We start from the raw sequence: 16,695 nt of genomic DNA on the forward strand, positions 1-16,695 counted from the left end.
GATGACTCAGTTTATGTAACTTAGTGTTTTCACAGAAGTTCTCTGCTTGAATCCACAGAAGTATTCAGAAATTGTTGTGTTGACAAGAGTTTGGGACTTGTGTGCTCTTAATAAGCAATTATCTGTACATGATATAAGTAATCTGTACTTATTGCTCAGTATTTTCAGTTTGCATGTTATAAGTTCTCTTACTCTTGGAAGTCCAAATTTTTATTCTCAGCTAGCACGGCTGATGTTTCTTCAGCTTGTTTTTCTCAAAATAGAAACATGTAAAGAAAAAAGAAGTGCAAGGGGGGAAAGGTTTGGAGCTAGGTCGGTGAAAATAGACTGCTTGTTAATAAAGAATGTGCAGACTTCTCTTATTTCACACACACACGCGCACTCTGTCTCCATTCTGTAAAGGTCAGGCAGGTCCTTTTCCCTAGAAGTTGTGTTGCTGTTTGTCATGGAAGAAGATGGGAGTGTCATAGGGGTGGATATTGGAATTAATTCTGGGTTGCATTGTCACTACAGGAATGGCGAAGAGTGCAAAGGTTTCAGAATAAGGTGGCTGTGTGGCCAAATGACAAATTTCTGACTAGGGTGTGCAGGTAGGACTCCTGTCGCCGTCAGTGGCAGCAATGTGACTACGTCCAAAGCCAGACCACTCCATACGTTCAGTTTTGTCAATCTAAGTGTCTGTTGAGAGGAAATTGGAGCTGAACGTGTATCTTCATTGATTTACAGTGATAGCAAGGGTTCGCTTCGTCACCAGGGAAGGAGCAAGCTTTTGAATTAAGGGAAGTTTGTTAGCTGTGCTTTGGTCCCGGACCCCACCTAATCTTGTTTTCTTACTGAGGGGGCTGTATTTGAAACGTGGTTTTGAGAAGGTAGGGCTGCTGAAAGATTTAAAATACAAAGCTTTGAAATAGTGTCTAAAAGCAAGTACCTGTTTATTATAAAGCACAGGAACACGTAAGGCAAACTACAGCTGAAGATTGTTCATCCCTGCTCAAATTCTGGAAACAGAAGCTTATTAAATGAACAAAAGTGCAACTATTCACGAAAACTATACTGCTACATTCAGCTGTCTTCTGTCTTCACGGTGCTCAGCTGGTATCTGTATAGAGAAGAGTTGAGATAATTTTTTTTGGTTATAAAATCAGAATCAATCTTTGTGAATAAACACAGTTTAAAATATGAACCCTGCTACTTTAAACTGGGGAGTTGTCACTTTGATTCACCGAATCACAGAAGAAAGGTCCTGTCTGCAGTTCCTGAGCCATTTGGCAGTAGTTGCAAGCTCAGAGTGGTACTTAGTATAGATGTGCTGCAAATACACTGAGATTGACTTAGGACTTTCATTTTAAATTCATTGTAACACTTCACTGGAATACTTTTCATTTTTAAAAGAAATTATCATTGCAGGGAAGTAACTCAATTGTTCGTTATTAATTGTCCCTTATAGAAAACTGGAAGTTTTAATGAATAACAGAGTTGGTGTCGGTCATGGTGACCAGATCCATACAGCCACCTGCAAGAACTAAAAACCAACATAAACTCTACTGCTGTCTACTTGGAGCCCACTTTCCATCACCTAAGTGCTCTATAGTATGTGCCCATTACCTTTAATGAACAAACAGAACCCCAAACGCTGACAAGTCTGACTTCATAAACATGTCTGTGGATGCCCATACCTTTCCACAAGAGGTTTATTTTCCACCGGGAATCTCTCTCACCTTGTTAAATGCACTATTGATACTTGGGCAGAGAATGAAGAGGACAGAGCACTGTAAGAAGCTGTGTGGAATAGGTGGCGTGATCTAACTGGTTTCTGTTGTGGTTTAATTTATTCCACAAGTGTTTATCCAGGAGCATGTTTTGTGTGAGGGGCTTGCATGTCAAAATTTGGTTTAACGTATAAAAATGGTAATACTTCCAATAACTTTTTTGTATGTTGTTGCCCTGCTTTGTTTCATGTGTGACACATGAAACTATAAAGAATCACAGGATCTTAAAACTGGAAGAGACCTTGAGGCTGCTCAGTCCGTCCTGCTGTTCTAAGCTGTGATGCTTGTTTAGTTTTCCAGTGCTGGGGAAATGACAGTTGTATCATTTCAGTGGTTTACTGTCCTTGTAAGAAAGCTTTACATTGTGCTTTACTTGAGTCTTTCTTGCTGCATTGTTTCGTGTTTTATTCACTTTTGCAGTGGGGAAGAGAACACAGCTTTCATCTTTGTGGCAGCCTTACTTGTCCTGGTGGGCTACTTCAGTATTCTTTAGACTAAACATCCTCAATTTAACCACCTTTCTGTGTAGCTCATGTATCTAGCTCCTTGGCTGGGTGTTTCTTTATTTGATATTTGGAGGTTTTTTCCCCTTTTCTTTCTCCCTCTCTCTTTAGTGTTTGTTGAAACCTGGTGTTCGAAACTGGACCTAGTATTTCAGCTGAGACCTTAGCTGCGCTGAATTGAATTAATTACTTCACATCTTAGGGGGAGAAAAGGTGACACATTTGGTAATAACGTATGCAACACCGCTTTCAGCTTATGCTATATCCTACTTGATACTTACCATCAAAAATGTCTATAAGTGGGGTTCCTGGAGCAATGGAGATATTTGATGTCGTCTCACTGATGATGTTGAGGAGCGATTTGACTTCCGATTCTAGATGCTCCACTGTTTTTATTACCTTCTAATGAAAATAGGGGAGAAAAATGGAGAGAGGTGGTAGTCAAAGGGTCAAGTGGAAGGAACTGTACCAAAGGTGTTAGCAGAAGTGCAAATCTAACGTCCCATAATGCTAACAGCTAATAGAATTGATACGGCGCATTGCAGATTTAAATATTTCTTCTGTTATGCTGACCTCTAGTGGCGTGAAGTATTAAAACGTTTCACAGGAGCTACAGAGCCCGTTTATGAAAGTCACCTGTGATTTGACTTCTTGGAGGGTACTGCACATTAACTTTTTTTTAACCCTCTCATTTCTGAGCCGCCATCATACCCAAGAAAAGAATCTGCACGGAAGATGAGAGGAGCTGACGGGTGGAAAGTAAGAGGGCTGGGACTAGAGCAGGGGAGAGGTAATGTTGCCATTTGAGAACCAACAGTGTGTAGTTTGGCAGCTACCCAGCTGGAAATAGTTAGCACTGGATATGTATCTTGTGAGTACTTAAGCCACCAGGGAAAAAAACTTAAAAAGTTCAAACTTTGCAGCTTTCCTAGAATCTCAGTCATATGGTTCATTTAGCTCTCGAGTGTCTGCAGGAGTGAGCAGAAACTCCTCTGTCAGGCTTGGACTCACCTGCAGAATTCACATGAGCAGATGTGAAACTGTACCGGTATCAGTTCTGAGATTGTTATATTAAAGGCACAGTTCTAAACTTTAGAAAAGGCTGATATGTGATAGTAATTGGTTAATCAGTTGTTTGGAATTCGTGAAGATTATATGTTTTTGTAATAATGTAATAATTTTGTAATAATGTAGAATGTAATAATAGTTAAAGCACGACATCTGAAAAAAATAGCCAAACTTTGAACAGAACAAAATCAAGAAGAGACAGTGTCTATAAACATCATTCTTCTTTCCTTTCTTTGGTCAGGATGGGCAGAGGTCTGGTAAGGTCCAGGAGCCGGCACAATAGCTCTTACCTCTTCAATAATATCTAAACGTTTGTGGATTGTATCATGTTCGTTACACCAGCTTCCTCTTCCCAGACTTCCAGGTAACACACTGATAGGGTCTGCAGCAGCTGGAAAAAAACAGCCACAGTTAGTTGACAGGAGCTTTTTGATAGCAGTCCTTACCTTTCTGACTTCTGAAGTGGCATTTTGCATGCTAGACATCGCTGTTTATGAAATCACATGTAGGACCCCCAGGTAGAAACTCAACCTCTCTCCCAACAGCTACAGCTGTATCCCAGTGCTATGAATGTCTCCTTGCATGTGCACGCTGTCATGGTTGGTTGGAAGAAGGTGTTTTCTCTGGCCGGGTTGTTTTGTTTTTTGTTTTGTTTGTGTGTGTGTGTGTTTACACAATCTGTTTTTTTCCTACCTGTGTAGGGTAAGGTTACAGACTGTAGCTGCCTTTACAAGTGTAAAACCTAAACATTAGGAAGGTCTGCCTTTACACATCAGTTCCTCTTCTTTCTTCAGATTTTCTTCAGAAGCAGCTGGTACAGCAAAGCTTTGAAGAGTAGCTGGGTTTGTCCACTTATGCCCTGAACAGATACAAAAGCTGGTGATTCCACTGTGCCACCAACTTGTCCGTAGCAGCCTGATACTGCAATGGGAAGGGAAGCAATAAAAGTGTGTACAGCTGATGCCGTTTGCTGACCGAGTCACTCATATATGCTGCTGTATACAAAGTCACTTATCTCTGTCAGTTATCTGTAGTTACCTCTTGGTACTCATGAGCTTTCTTGCTCTCTGAACGTTGCATTCTGCTGGGTGCAGTCCGTGAAAGGTCAGCACGTGCTGGTGTCTGTGCTTCAATGGAACCAATTTCATTTTCGGTGCAGCATTCAGTAACATTTAGATTTTGGTATGTGTGCATAGAACTGTAATGGAGTATTGTGAACCCCACTAAAATGATAACATATCTTGCTCCATGTAAAGTTAGGTCTTGTTCTTGTCTGAGGCCTGAAGAAACTATTGATGATGAGAAAGCAGCAGTAACTCATTCTGTTGTCGTTTGGTTGTAACAAAGAGGAAACCGTGAGCTTCTGTTATAATGAACAGTAAGAAACCTAAGCGACTAGTTCTACCTTCAGTACTGTTGTGCAAGAGCAGCGATTTGGAACCGCTGCAGTGCTTCGTCGCAAGTTCACGCCAAGATTTCTGGGGTGTAGGTACCAGATGACGGCAAACGCATGTCAGTAAGGGTTGTAGCCATTACAGTTTGGTGGGATGAGAGCGGTACTCTGAGTTGGAATGGTATCCTTGAAGCTGGAGGGCGGAGGGCAGAGAGGAGAGCTTTAGAATGTCATCTGATGTCCCAGGTGTTATTTAGAGACGTAAGAGAGAACTGGTGGTGGCTCATTTGCAGTGAGATTTGGATTTGGGTTGTTGTGGTGCGTTCACCAGGAGGTGGCGCTGTCAGGACAGACGCCCGAAGAATGTCCCTGTTCACAGAGCTGCCGAGATATGGCAGGCACTTAAACACTGGCTGCTTTGCAGTTGCCCTTCCCCCCCCCCCCCCCTTTCCTGCTGCTAGTGGTGTTTTGGGAGCGTTGTTACCTTGTAACTTAGTGGTCAAGTGAACCCTGCTGCTTCTCAAAATGTTTGTGTATTTACATGGTTTTTTCCATCATGGCTGGAACAGTACTGAGATACTGAAATTCTCAGTTAGAAATAGAGGTTACAAAGCAGCGACCAGTCTTTTGTCTACAAACCTTGGCTTTCCTAATAGTAGAATAATAGCAAGGTAACCTCCATTTTACTGTCAAAGATTAATAAAATTTCCTCCTTTCCAATATTCCCATCTCGGCTCTCAGGATCAAGCCTGGTGGCCCAATTCAGCTGTGTGCTGAACTGCCCCCCATCATGTTGGAGAGAGCGCCGAGGGCAAGCAGAAGGCATGGTGAGGAAGTAACTGTGGATCAGTTGTTGACTGCTGGGAACATTCCCAGATCTAAGTACAAATGAACTGTGAAAAGAGGCAGCAGAAATCATTAGGTGGACTAAGAGCAAATGGAAGAATTTGAGATTCCCCCAGGAAGTTATTTTTCACCATATTGACCTAGCTGTCGATGACTGGATCCCAAGGTTGGATGGAAGGTTTGGGTGAAGACCAGCACCGGTTGTGTGCAGTTTTTAAAGGAGCTTTTGGCCACAGAAGTTACATGCCAGGCTTGTTTAGTTCTGTCCATTCCCTAGAAATGGAAGCGTGAGAGGGTTAGCGTTGGCCATTTCTCCTTCTCTGATCATGCATCTTATAGCATGGTGGCCCATTAAAGACAGCCTAGAGCTCGTGTGCAGGAGAAGCAGAAGTAGCTGTCTGTCCTGTCTGAATGGGACGCTGACCCAGAGGCTCTCTGGCCTTTCCAAACTGCCTAATGGCACGGTGGGGATGCCTGCTGGCACCGTGCAGGGGCTCCTTTCACCTTTCTCCTGATACAGGACCTTAAATCCGCAAAGTGACTTTTTGAAGCAGAAATGATATAACGTCTTACCCAAAATGCTCCTTTAATCATTCTTTTAGCTTAGCCCTTCCGTCTGAAGGAGGATTCTGTTTAGCGCAAACCTCAGCATTGTGCTGACTGCTAGTCTAGGCAGGTGTACGTAGATGGGGAGGTTCGATGTGATGGATGAGTGTCACTTGATTTCGGTGTGCCATCGTAGATATGTACAGCCTACGTAAGGCCGTTGCATCTCACTGTGAGGTGTGTGCACATGCATGTCTAGAGAGCTGGATAGAGGGGTTGCTGTGAAATGCAGGACTTAGCAGTGCTTGGCTCCTTGGGCTGGTTGGTTCCTTTCTTCTGACATGGAGACAGAGAACTTTCCAGCACTCGGAGCACATCACTGCGTTATAAACTGTAGCAGGCTTACTGAATGAGGAGGACGTGTCCTAATTTGATGAGGCTGTAAGGTGTTACTCAGAACCACAGGACTGGTGCAGTGCCTAAAAAATTTGACTAAGAGTCAAAGCCTAAGTGTCTTGGAAGCACCTGACAGCTGTTGTTAGTGAGTGATAAGAGTTGGTAGAAACCACAGTGTGTCTAGTTCCCAGACCTCACAGTACGGAGCTGTCTGAGGGCTGACCCAGCAGAAACCCTCTCAGCCAGGACCTTTCGTGTCTGTGCCTGGTTAGTGACCTTGACGCTGAGACAGACGCGCCCTTGCGCTTGCCCCTTCGCCAGCAGGTCGGAATGGGGTACTTCAGGTGGGTGGTTGCTGCTGCTGCTGCCCGGACAGCCAGTACTTTGGTCAGCGTAGTTTGCATCTGTTTTCTGAGCCTTGGCTTAAGGCTTTGGCTACTAAAAAAACCTTATTGTAATTTTGTTGTCTGGCTCTAGCTCTTAACCCACAGCCTTTATCTCTGGGATGGGCCGTTCACAAGTCACGTCCGGTCCCGTGTAAATATGGCATGTATCTGGGTCACTATGGTCAGACAGTCCAGCTGAAGCAATAACTTCCGTGTGCTCAGAGAATCACATGTTGCTTATGAGTTGCTGCCCTTCTCGGCGTTGCAGTTGGTGAAAGAAAATGACATGGTCTGCCTTTGGCACCGACCTTCTCCGGCAGCATCGCAACCTCACGTAATGACAGCAGTCGCCTTGTAAAGGGAGTGAAGAACGGAAGGCTGCAAGCCATGTAAGCAAAAGGCTGATGGCCTTTTAGGATACTTCCACGTACTTGCTCTCTTCTTGCTGAAGAAACGCTTTAAAAATTTAAATTAGAATTTTTACTTGCTCATGTGTCAAAGCACATGCATAAATGCAGGAAATTGATAGTAAATTTTAAAGCTAACAGCCCTTGCAAGTAAACTCTTTGTATGCTGTATGAATTACGTATTTAAAATGAAGGGGTACTTGCAACTTCACTCTTGCTGTCAGGAGGAGGCATATTTCAATGTCTTAAATATCTGATTTGAAACTTAATGGATTACTTGAGGCAGATATTTATTCTAACATTTCAAAACGGCAGAGAGAACATTACCTTTCAGTTAATCTCCCATATGCAAATTCCCACCAGATGCTTCCTGTGAGATGCTTAGTTCAATTTTTGATGTCCATTCTGTTTGATATACAGGTGGTAATTGTCCATCAAGAATCAGAACTCTTTTGTTCAACATAAAATGGCCCGTGCCTTTTTTTCCTCCGATTTAAGTCCTCTGTGCTATGTTGATGGTGCCGGTAAAGCTGGGTGGTTCTGACGGCCCTGTGCTGTGAGAGTCAGAGACCAGCAGATGGAGCAGGAAAATGGAGAAGCTGAGTTGGTTGCTAATAAAGGTGTGTTCGATAGATGAATATGCTTAACGTTGGAAAGAAGTAGCACGGTGAAGAGTAAAGTTCTATGTATCATGGTCAGCCTGACTGTAAAAAACTTGATCTTATAGCAGGGGACGGAACGAGCGACGAAGTCAGAATTAAAACAACTTTAGCAAACAGGTTAAGAGCAAAGGCCCTAGTTTTAGAATACCTCTCAGTTTAGCTCCTCTGCCTCCTGTACATTTGATATGTTCCCCCAGCCCCCCAAACGTTGCATCTACAGACTCCCCGAAGAAGTCCCCTTCTACGACCACCAGGATTCTGTCTATCCAGATGCTGGTAAATGGTTCATTTTGATCATCCAAATAGTTGCTGATATTAAGCATCAGAATAAACCTGAGCAACTGTCTCTTCACTGTCATTTGCTGCTGTTAATAAGGCTGACAACCGAAGTATGCCGTCACACGGATCTGGCAGGTCTTTGTAAGTATCTTTCCTAAAGGTGCCTTGCTGGTCAAACTGAAGTTACAGGCTTGGTGTAGAAATTACTGGGTTGGGTCCCTTGGTCTGTGTTATTGGGGAAGATCAAGCTGAGTGACCATAATGTTCTCAATTGGTCTTAAAGTCTAGAAAATTCCTTTTGCATCATCCTATGATCAGTGTGGTTTTGCAAGTTAACTGGGAGTGTTATGTTTAGTAGGGAGGGGTAGAACAAAGCAGGCCACAAGCCAAATGAAAGGCAAGTGAGATTGAAACAGGAACCAGATGGCAAATAAGGAAGTGTGAAATCGTGGATAGACCAGGGAGGATAAAGGAGAACATGTATAACCCTTCAGGAAAACATACTGTGCTGTGTGATCTTGTTTGCACTGTCTTAGGTTTAGCAGTATCGTTTTATTCCTGGAGCGTGTTGCATAAAGTGGCCAGATAGCTTCTAATGAGAAAATGAAGGGAGTAGTAATGGATTTACGTTCCAGTAGGAAAAAGGTCATGAACTTGAGTATCAGGTTCAAATAATGAATCCAATAACCAGTTTGGGAAGAATGCAACAGACCTCTGAAGGGATTTGCTGATCTTTGCTTAAATTATGCCTTGTCTAAATATAAGTGTTGGACTCCACTTGAACATGTGTATATAATTTTGAAGTGTTAGCTCAAGAAATTACACAGCTTACAAAGATGGTTGGCACAGTTAACTTGCAGCTGTATACAGGAGAGGTTCAATTGCTTTGACCTGTACTGATACTAATAGTATTAGTGCTTTCAGACCTGAGTTAAGTCAAGGCTGTTAGTCATATTTAATTTGGGGGGGCTCTTCTTAAAGGTATCACATGTAGTTTCCAGTTATGTCAACCCTTAATTACATTGGCGTCCTTAAATATGGAAGTACCGGATTAACTTTCTGTACCAGTATGGGGTTTATTACCACCAGTGTGGCCAAATTCCTTTTAAGCTGGATTCTATATAATGTAATCTGTATCAAATTTTATTGTTAGGACACCAAAGGTAATTTATTTGGATAGAAAGGGTTGTACTGGAAATGCTTTTTAATGTGCAGATTGTCTTCAAATTCTTACGTGCTCAGGGGCAGAGCTTTAACTGGGCATAGAGCTGTTATCCATAAAACACTGTCTAATGCTTAACTGTGATTCAGGTACCTCTGAACCTCTTTCTCGAGTTTGGAGCTTCTAGTTGCTTAAAGATAAGGGAATTCTTACCTTTAGTGATTGCAGTAAAGACTGCAGGAATTATAATAAATATCTAAAATTTCTTAGCTTCTTATATACTGTCATAGGTTACTATGCTTTACACAGGAGGCAACTGCAGGAGTTTGCTTGTATATGTGTGCAGATACACACACACACATATAAATACGTATATGTACACACACCTTTATGGGGCTCTAGCTTTTATGGCAGAATGACATTGCAATGTCCATCCAGGGCAAATGTGGAATATTCAAAGTAGGAGATGGAAAGCAGGGTTTGTATATTAGACAGAGAACTGACAGTAAAAGGCTCTTCTAGAATTTGGGGGGACAGAGGAGGACTGGTTTGGCTTGGCTTGGGTTTTTTTTTTTTAATCATTTCAAGAAGGTACATTGAAAGTTTTTAATGCCTGATTAGGGATTAATCTGTAGTTTATGCATTCACTGTATCTTCAACTGCTACCAGAATGCCGTCTTGGAAAGATTTCAAACATGGAACAAAATCTAAGGGATTCCTTGGTATCCAAGATTCATGAGCCTCTGGTAATAATGCAAGTATCAGAATTAAGTTTCTTCCATGAAATTAATTATTTTTAATATTCACTTTAGAAGCTAAATATCAGAAAGTCAAAGTTCCAAACTTGCAGACCTGATTCATACTCTGTTTATCAAGATGTGGAATATGCTCTATGGATATTATTTCAGATCCTGGATCAGTTAAGATTGAACTTATTTTAATTCTTTTTGGGGTTTTTTTCCTTGAAAGAGAAGAACCAAATAGGAAATCTCATGTGTTGCGGGATGTATTGCGTTAGTACAGGTGGGTCAGGGTATCATCCTACCAGTTCTCACTCCTCTAACTTGCCTGTCCCATCAACCTACATGTGAGATGTCATGTTGTGATGTGTTCTGGTCCTACTGTGACTCACTTGTCCTTGTGAAATATGCAAAATCAGAAATGGGACTTGATAGAAATTTCCCTGACTAGGAGATGGCTGCCACCTATTTCTGTGTAAAACTACTTGGTTTGGAGGAGGATTTTGCTGTCGTGATCCCTGTCATTCTCACTTCACAAGGGAGCTTCAGCTCACGCTTACCCAGCAGCGGAGGTCGAGAGGGAGTGTGCAAGACCAGGGGTAGTTCATGCTGCCAAAGGGCATTTTTTATTTTATTTTTTTTTTCCCAGGCACAGCAAAATCCACGGCCCCTGCCATGGCTATCTACGAGATGCAAAATTACTACTTGAAAAAACATTTGCTGCTGTGTTACCATATTTGTGATCATAAGAAGCACTTAAGTTTTGTATATTTTCATTCAAAGGAAGGAGGATAACAATGAAATGTTCCTGTGAGGGAGCTGTTAGCTTGGAATATATTTCCAGCATGCTGGTCTTCTGATCAGGCAGCCAGGGAATATTCTCTTGTGCTTGCTGCTGTAATGGAAAATGACTACAGGGAATTGGGGTGATGAGAGATATAAGCTGCATAATTTGCAGGTAGTTTGCTTTAATTAATGCTGTAACTTACAGTGGGATACCCTGATGCTTTGGGCTGCAAACAAAAGTTTCACTTTAGTATGTATTTATTTCTGTGTGAATTTGTTTCGGAAACTAAGTCAGAGCGTTAGGAGGGTTATAGCTAGTAGCTGCGTGGGACAGACTTGTGTGTCGAGAAAGGGATGAGCTGTTTTAGGAAGAAGAGGAGCCGTGTTGTAGCATATGTTAAGAATGTAAGTTGTGTAGAGTGAGCGTGCTTAAGGCTGGTTTGGGAATGGAGGAGGTGAGATAACACAAGTATTTGATTCCACCGTCAATTTGAGGATGACCACTAGTATCAGGGTATAAAGAGGTTTTCAATTTTATGAGGACGTGGCTTTTGGTCTGTGTTTAGTAATAAGAGCTATATAGGGTCACGGGGAGTGTGTGAGGTGAGTGTGACTTATTAGTCAGCTCTGTGGTTGTGTAGTTTGCATATGAGTAAGTTATGGTAGTGGAAAGAAAGATGATAGCACAATGAAATAATATCCTTGTAGGTTTTTTTCCAATACTTAAACAAGTCTAAGAACTTGCTTGAAGATACATTTTCCTCTGACAGAGAGTTCACGTGTGCTGCAACAGCTCAGGAAGTAGAATAGTGATATGTATATATACACACACACATAAACATACATACTACATCCTGGCACTCGTGGCCAAGACTCACAACTGCTTTGACCAGAGCAGATCAGCCACGTTTATAAATACAGCTGCATCCTGCAGATGAACAGCAGGAGTCCTGTATTTCTAAACCCCGGACTTTTCTGAGTTTGGTATTAACCTTTGCTTTACACATGGAGGATACAAAGGCCATGGAAGTTAATAAAAATCTGTGAAAAGGCTCACTTCCGTACAGAACCCCTACTTCAGGTGCCTCATGGCCTTAAGAAACAACCTACATCGGGGTACACTTTGTGACAAACTTCCTTTCTCCTTCCTTGTTGGAGCTCAGAGAGGAGTGTTTGCAAAGCCTGTAATCCTTGCACTGGAGACAGCAATGCCGGTAGGTGTCTATAAGGACAGAAAATCTCCGTAACAGGGGGTATAAGTTAAACCACTACCAGTTCATAGTAGAGAAATAAGTCCAATATGAGTCCAACATAGATAGGACATCTCTCATAAATTTTTATTGTGGATTTAATTCTACAATGCAATAGTTTAATCTCCTGGAGGCAAAACACTGTTCTGTGAGAGTGCCAGTGGTCAGTTTGGGGCAAAAGGAGGCTGTTTTGAAGGGATATTTTTTTTCTCTCCAGTTTCTAGGCAGTGGTCTAGCTTATAGATCTTCTCAGCTTTGATATAGCATGTGGATGTCAGAGGATCCAAATTTTTCTGATAAGTCATAATATATTAGCTTACACTTGTTTTACTTTAACTTGTAGTTAAAAAGTGAAGGAAAGTTCAGCTGTTTAAAAAGAAATCTTGCCAGCCTGGAGTATTGAGCAGCAGTGCTTCCACGGAGCTCTCCTGTTGCTCTTTCCCTAGTAGCGTGCTCAGCGTTTGGTTTGCTCAGCTAAATGGAGCCTATCAGCGGGGCCAGCCTGCTTGCCAGGTACTTGGTTACCTGAGGACTCCAAGTCACCTCTCTGCCATGCATAAATGTGGAGCAAAGGCTTTGCTGTTGGGGTGCTGCACCCCTCGGAACAATTTGCCTGGAGGTTTTTGTAAGAATGGAAACACATTTAAATGAGGCATGTATTGAATGCGCTAGTGCCCCAGGCTACACTTGAGCAGCACCCCACAACCTAACCCAGCAAGGACAGCTAAGAACGAAGAACTGTGGCCACGAGGCAGGAGCACGTCATTGGGTCCAGAAGGGCTCCCATGCCAGCCTCTTCTCCTGTTCTCAGCTGTTCAAAGGCTGAGCTCCGTGAACAGGAGATTGTTCATAATAATGGCTGGATTAAAACATAAATTCTACATTGGCCAGCCCCCAAACCATTTTTAAGATGAAGCCATGGGGATTGGGAGGGAGGATCTGTAAGGAAATCAAACATTAGATTCCCTGACTCAAAGGTAGCAAAGGGAAAGTGGGGATGACTTTCTTAAGCCTGTCAACGAGTCAGGGTACTCCCATGGCCATGACACACGCGAAATTTTCCATCTGACATAAAGTACGCCATTGGGACAGTGAAAATGATTCGCTGAGTGCGTAGCATGGCATGATGCTGGGTACTAGTCTCCACGGCAGTTATTATTCAAGTACTATTCTATTTAGCTGAATTTTATCTGAGTTTGCTAATGATTTCAGCTTAAAACCGTACTTTTGGGGGAATAAATAAAAGCATTCTTCCAGTCTTTCTTTGTTCTTCTTTAATTTCACTTTTTTTTTTTTTTTTGTGAAGCTCACAAAACTGGCAAGAGGATAGTGAGTACTTGTGGAGTAAAAAGCAAGTTAGGGTACCCTTGCTGGGGTATTGGTATTTCAGTTCATCACTGATAAACATGACAAAGCCAGTGGGGTAGGAGGGAGTCGGGGCAAAGAAGAATGACTAGGTCTTGGGGGCAGAAGGGACTAACAGTTTTTCAGGAAATGTTTTGATTGTAATGGAAACTTACTACTCTGCCATGAAATACAAACATTATGTGTTGTCAAGAAGTAAGAGCAGAGGGAAAATAAAGCTGGGCCTCAGCTAGCAGAAAACACGTAATACAAACAGGCTGGGAAGCCAGGTTTGTGGTTACACAGGGACTATAAACCCTTAAACCAGCCAAACCGAATAGCTTTCAGTCCACTGTCAGCTACAACATGATTACAGGTTATTCCAGCACTAATCTGTTGTTAATGACAGTAAAATTCAGATGCAAGCTTATCAGATGTTCTGTGTTAGTAGTCCCCAAGGCATTTGGGGAAGGTGTTATGTGCCTCAAAATCTCAGGAATAAGTAATCCAAAGCAGAAAAGAAAAAAACTTGGTGCTGTTAGAGCAAATCTAAAAAGAAAGGTTTAAATAATAGAAGATCTTTTTATATCAGTCTTGAACTTCGATCTCACTGCTGAGTAGATTAGTACATATGTTAATATGGCTGCCAGAACAGTAATTATGGAAATGCAGGGCGCTGGCTGCAACACCTGAATGTGGTTCTATATTTCTGAAAATACAGTAATAGTATCTCCTGTGAAAAGTGAAAAATCTCTACCGAAGCCATATGCCTCCAGGACAGACTTTAATAGCACAAAAATGGAGTTTTTCCTGTCAAAACCAATATTCCCACAGACGTTTGACACATACCTGTGTCACCTTCATATAAAACCCACAGAGTAAGCAATTCTTTACCTCCCCCTCCCGTTCCATGCAAAGGCTTTGACCACGCTACAGTGAAGCTATAGTTTCTGCTTTGCAAGCTCAGAATCACTTACCTAAGAGATCTTGCTCCTGCAGGACTAAAGCAAACGCCAGCGCCCAAAGGAAAAGCATGGTTTCAGCCTCTCCAAGCTCTGCCGTAGTCCTGGTGGAGAGCCCTGCAGCCTCGCTCCCCAGCTTCGTATCGACTCCTCCGTCCAGCCGTTCGTGCTGAGGTTTAGCCAGAGTTAGGAGGAAATATGCCCGGGCTGAGCCAAGATTCTTGAGCTGTTCTCTTCTGCTTCCCTCCTTTTAAAAAACACCCTTCCAGCTCCATGCAAAGTCCAGTTACCCAGGCAAGCTGGCAGTGGTCCAAGCTCCCCAAAGTGTTTTTGGGTTTTTGCCCTTGTATTTATCTACACAGGCTACAACTGGAATGTGCTGAAGAGCTTTGGATCCTGTAAATACAGCGTGGGGCAAGAAAAGGAAGGGAGAATGGAGGAGGAAGGGTTGCTGGATGTTTCCCTGTAGGATTTCATCTAGGGCGGGGAAAGCAGGAACACTGGAAAATACAGTATCTTTAGATCTTGTGAGCTTACAGGGCTTTTTCCATTATTTGTTCATTTTGAAGACTGCAGAAATGTCTTTTTCTGCGTCGTGCCAAGTATAGCAGTGTTGTGGGAGGTGGCAACTGTCTGTGGTGCTTCATGCTTGGATGGTACCATAGGAGCTCCTGAAAGTCTGGACTTTTTAGTTTGACAGGTTTTTGAAATATGTTAGCCTTGATAACATCACGTGCAAAAGTGATGCTGCTAATGGTATTCTGACAGCATATCTGATTCTTAGCAGGATCTTTAATTAAACAATAATTGTTTTGTAGATGCATGGATGCTGCTTGGGCAATCGTCAGTCTTTAACCCCACTAGACTGGTGTTCAAAGACTTAACATTATCTCCTTCCTGGTACTGATCCTCATGTTTGTTGAAGTTGTTGCCTTTTTTTCAAACTTTTTGCAAGTAAAAGGTGAAAGGCCATTAAGGTGCCCCACTGAATCCTAAAGGCTGCTGTCCAGGATAAACAGTGTTCTAACTATTGAAAATAAAACCTGCAAACTAGAATAGATTTCCTCAGCCTTTACCACCTCTCTAGCAGGCAGAAAATCAAGTTATTTGACTAGGATATCCGAAAGCGAGCCTGTAGAGACACTATTGTAGAGTTCAAAGTACGATCATCCTTAGTGACTTCCAAGTTGTAAGCTCAATTACAAGGCAAAATAGCCTCAGTAATAAAGATTCTGTGATTGCAGTTTAGCTGGTAACTTTGTTGAGGCACTGAGCAAAACAGGGCACAGAACAACCTCGGTGTGTAGCCCTCAGGGCTGGTGCTAGTAAGCTAACATTTTTGTGAAATAAAAATGAAATTGGCTATAAGAATTAGAGTGGCAGTGTTTTTCTGGGTGTTTTAGCTTAAATCACCATGTAGTAATACTGTAATCCATACAGGTTCTTATTTTATCAGTCCTGCTGAAAAATCACATCAATTTTAGTTTTGTTATAAACAGGTCTTTAGAGAGGAACCGTGACCGGTAACAGCGAGTGCACTCTGGTTTATTCTGTGTTTGAGTATGAGGTGCTGTAGGCTATGATTTTTGAAGCAAGAGATTATCTGCGTTTTGCCTGTGCTTTGGAGAGGAGGCTGAGGGGCCGAAGAGTATTTATGAATAGTTGGCTGCTGTTCTCTGAATGTGCTTGCCCTTCACCTTTGTACTTTCTTAAGCAGAATCACCCAGTGCATTCTCTGTATGGCGAAGGGAGCCTGTTTGTGGATGCTTTTCTGCATGATCTCTGCCGTCCTTTATACCATACTATTACAAAGCAATAAACATTCATTAAATAAGTTTTCCCTTCAACACACTATAAAAAATAATGTGATTTCCATTCCAGACCACCTCTGCTGAGGTCACTTGCCCCCTTTACAGCATGTTTCCTCGAGGTTCCTCCTGAATTGCTCTCAGGCTCCTGGAGCAGTTGAGTTTCTCAGAGGCACTTGCTGCTTATTTTTACGTGTTGTGTTGTGTTTGACCATAGTGAGGTGCTGGTCTGATAGCCATGGAGAACTAAACAAAATAGTGAGGGATTTCTCTGGTATCATACTCCCAGGGATTGGTTCTGTAATGAGAGAGAAGTTTTTTCCACTGCAGGGAAATGCAGCCAGAAAGAATACTTCTGCCAAGCAGGATTCTGGTTTCAGTAGGACTA

The 16,695-nt window shown here is 42.3% G+C and overlaps 2 protein-coding genes across 2 annotated transcripts in view; one reads left to right on the plus strand and one right to left on the minus strand.

Annotated features, from left to right (window-relative positions):
• Positions 1 to 915: 915 nt before the first annotated feature.
• Positions 916 to 14,905, minus strand: PLAC9 (placenta associated 9). The gene is made up of 4 exons (XM_027795520.2): positions 14,515 to 14,905; positions 3,631 to 3,731; positions 2,554 to 2,674; positions 916 to 1,099 (listed from the first exon to the last, which is right to left on the minus strand). The coding sequence occupies exons 1-4, from the start codon at positions 14,570 to 14,572 to the stop codon at positions 1,089 to 1,091; spliced, it is 291 nt and encodes a 96-aa protein (XP_027651321.1). The 5' UTR covers positions 14,573 to 14,905; the 3' UTR covers positions 916 to 1,088.
• Positions 7,088 to 16,695, plus strand: part of LOC101921879 (putative threonine dehydratase) — a 52,037-nt gene continuing 42,429 nt past the window's right edge. Inside the window, exon 1 of the mRNA XM_055797797.1 lies at positions 7,088 to 7,241. Coding sequence (XP_055653772.1) covers positions 7,189 to 7,241 — 53 coding nt within the window. The 5' untranslated portion in view covers positions 7,088 to 7,188. The remainder of the gene's footprint in view (positions 7,242 to 16,695) is intronic.

The sequence above is a fragment of the Falco peregrinus genome, chromosome 1 (genome assembly GCF_023634155.1).
Source record: "Falco peregrinus isolate bFalPer1 chromosome 1, bFalPer1.pri, whole genome shotgun sequence".
In the NCBI taxonomy this organism is placed as follows: Eukaryota; Metazoa; Chordata; class Aves; order Falconiformes; family Falconidae; genus Falco; species Falco peregrinus.

What these genes read in the sequence shown, in the direction of transcription:
- PLAC9 (XM_027795520.2), bottom strand. Translation starts at nt 14,572, where the DNA reads ATGCTTTTCCTTTGGGCGCTGGCGTTTGCTTTAGTCCTGCAGGAGCAA. An exon ending in GCAGGAGCAAGATCTCTTAG is followed by an intron (nt 3,732 to 14,514) that starts GTAAGTGATTCT and finishes GTTTTTTTCCAG; the next exon opens with CTGCTGCAGACCCTATCAGT. An exon ending in GTTTAGATATTATTGAAGAG is followed by an intron (nt 2,675 to 3,630) that starts GTAAGAGCTATT and finishes TATTTTCATTAG; the next exon opens with AAGGTAATAAAAACAGTGGA.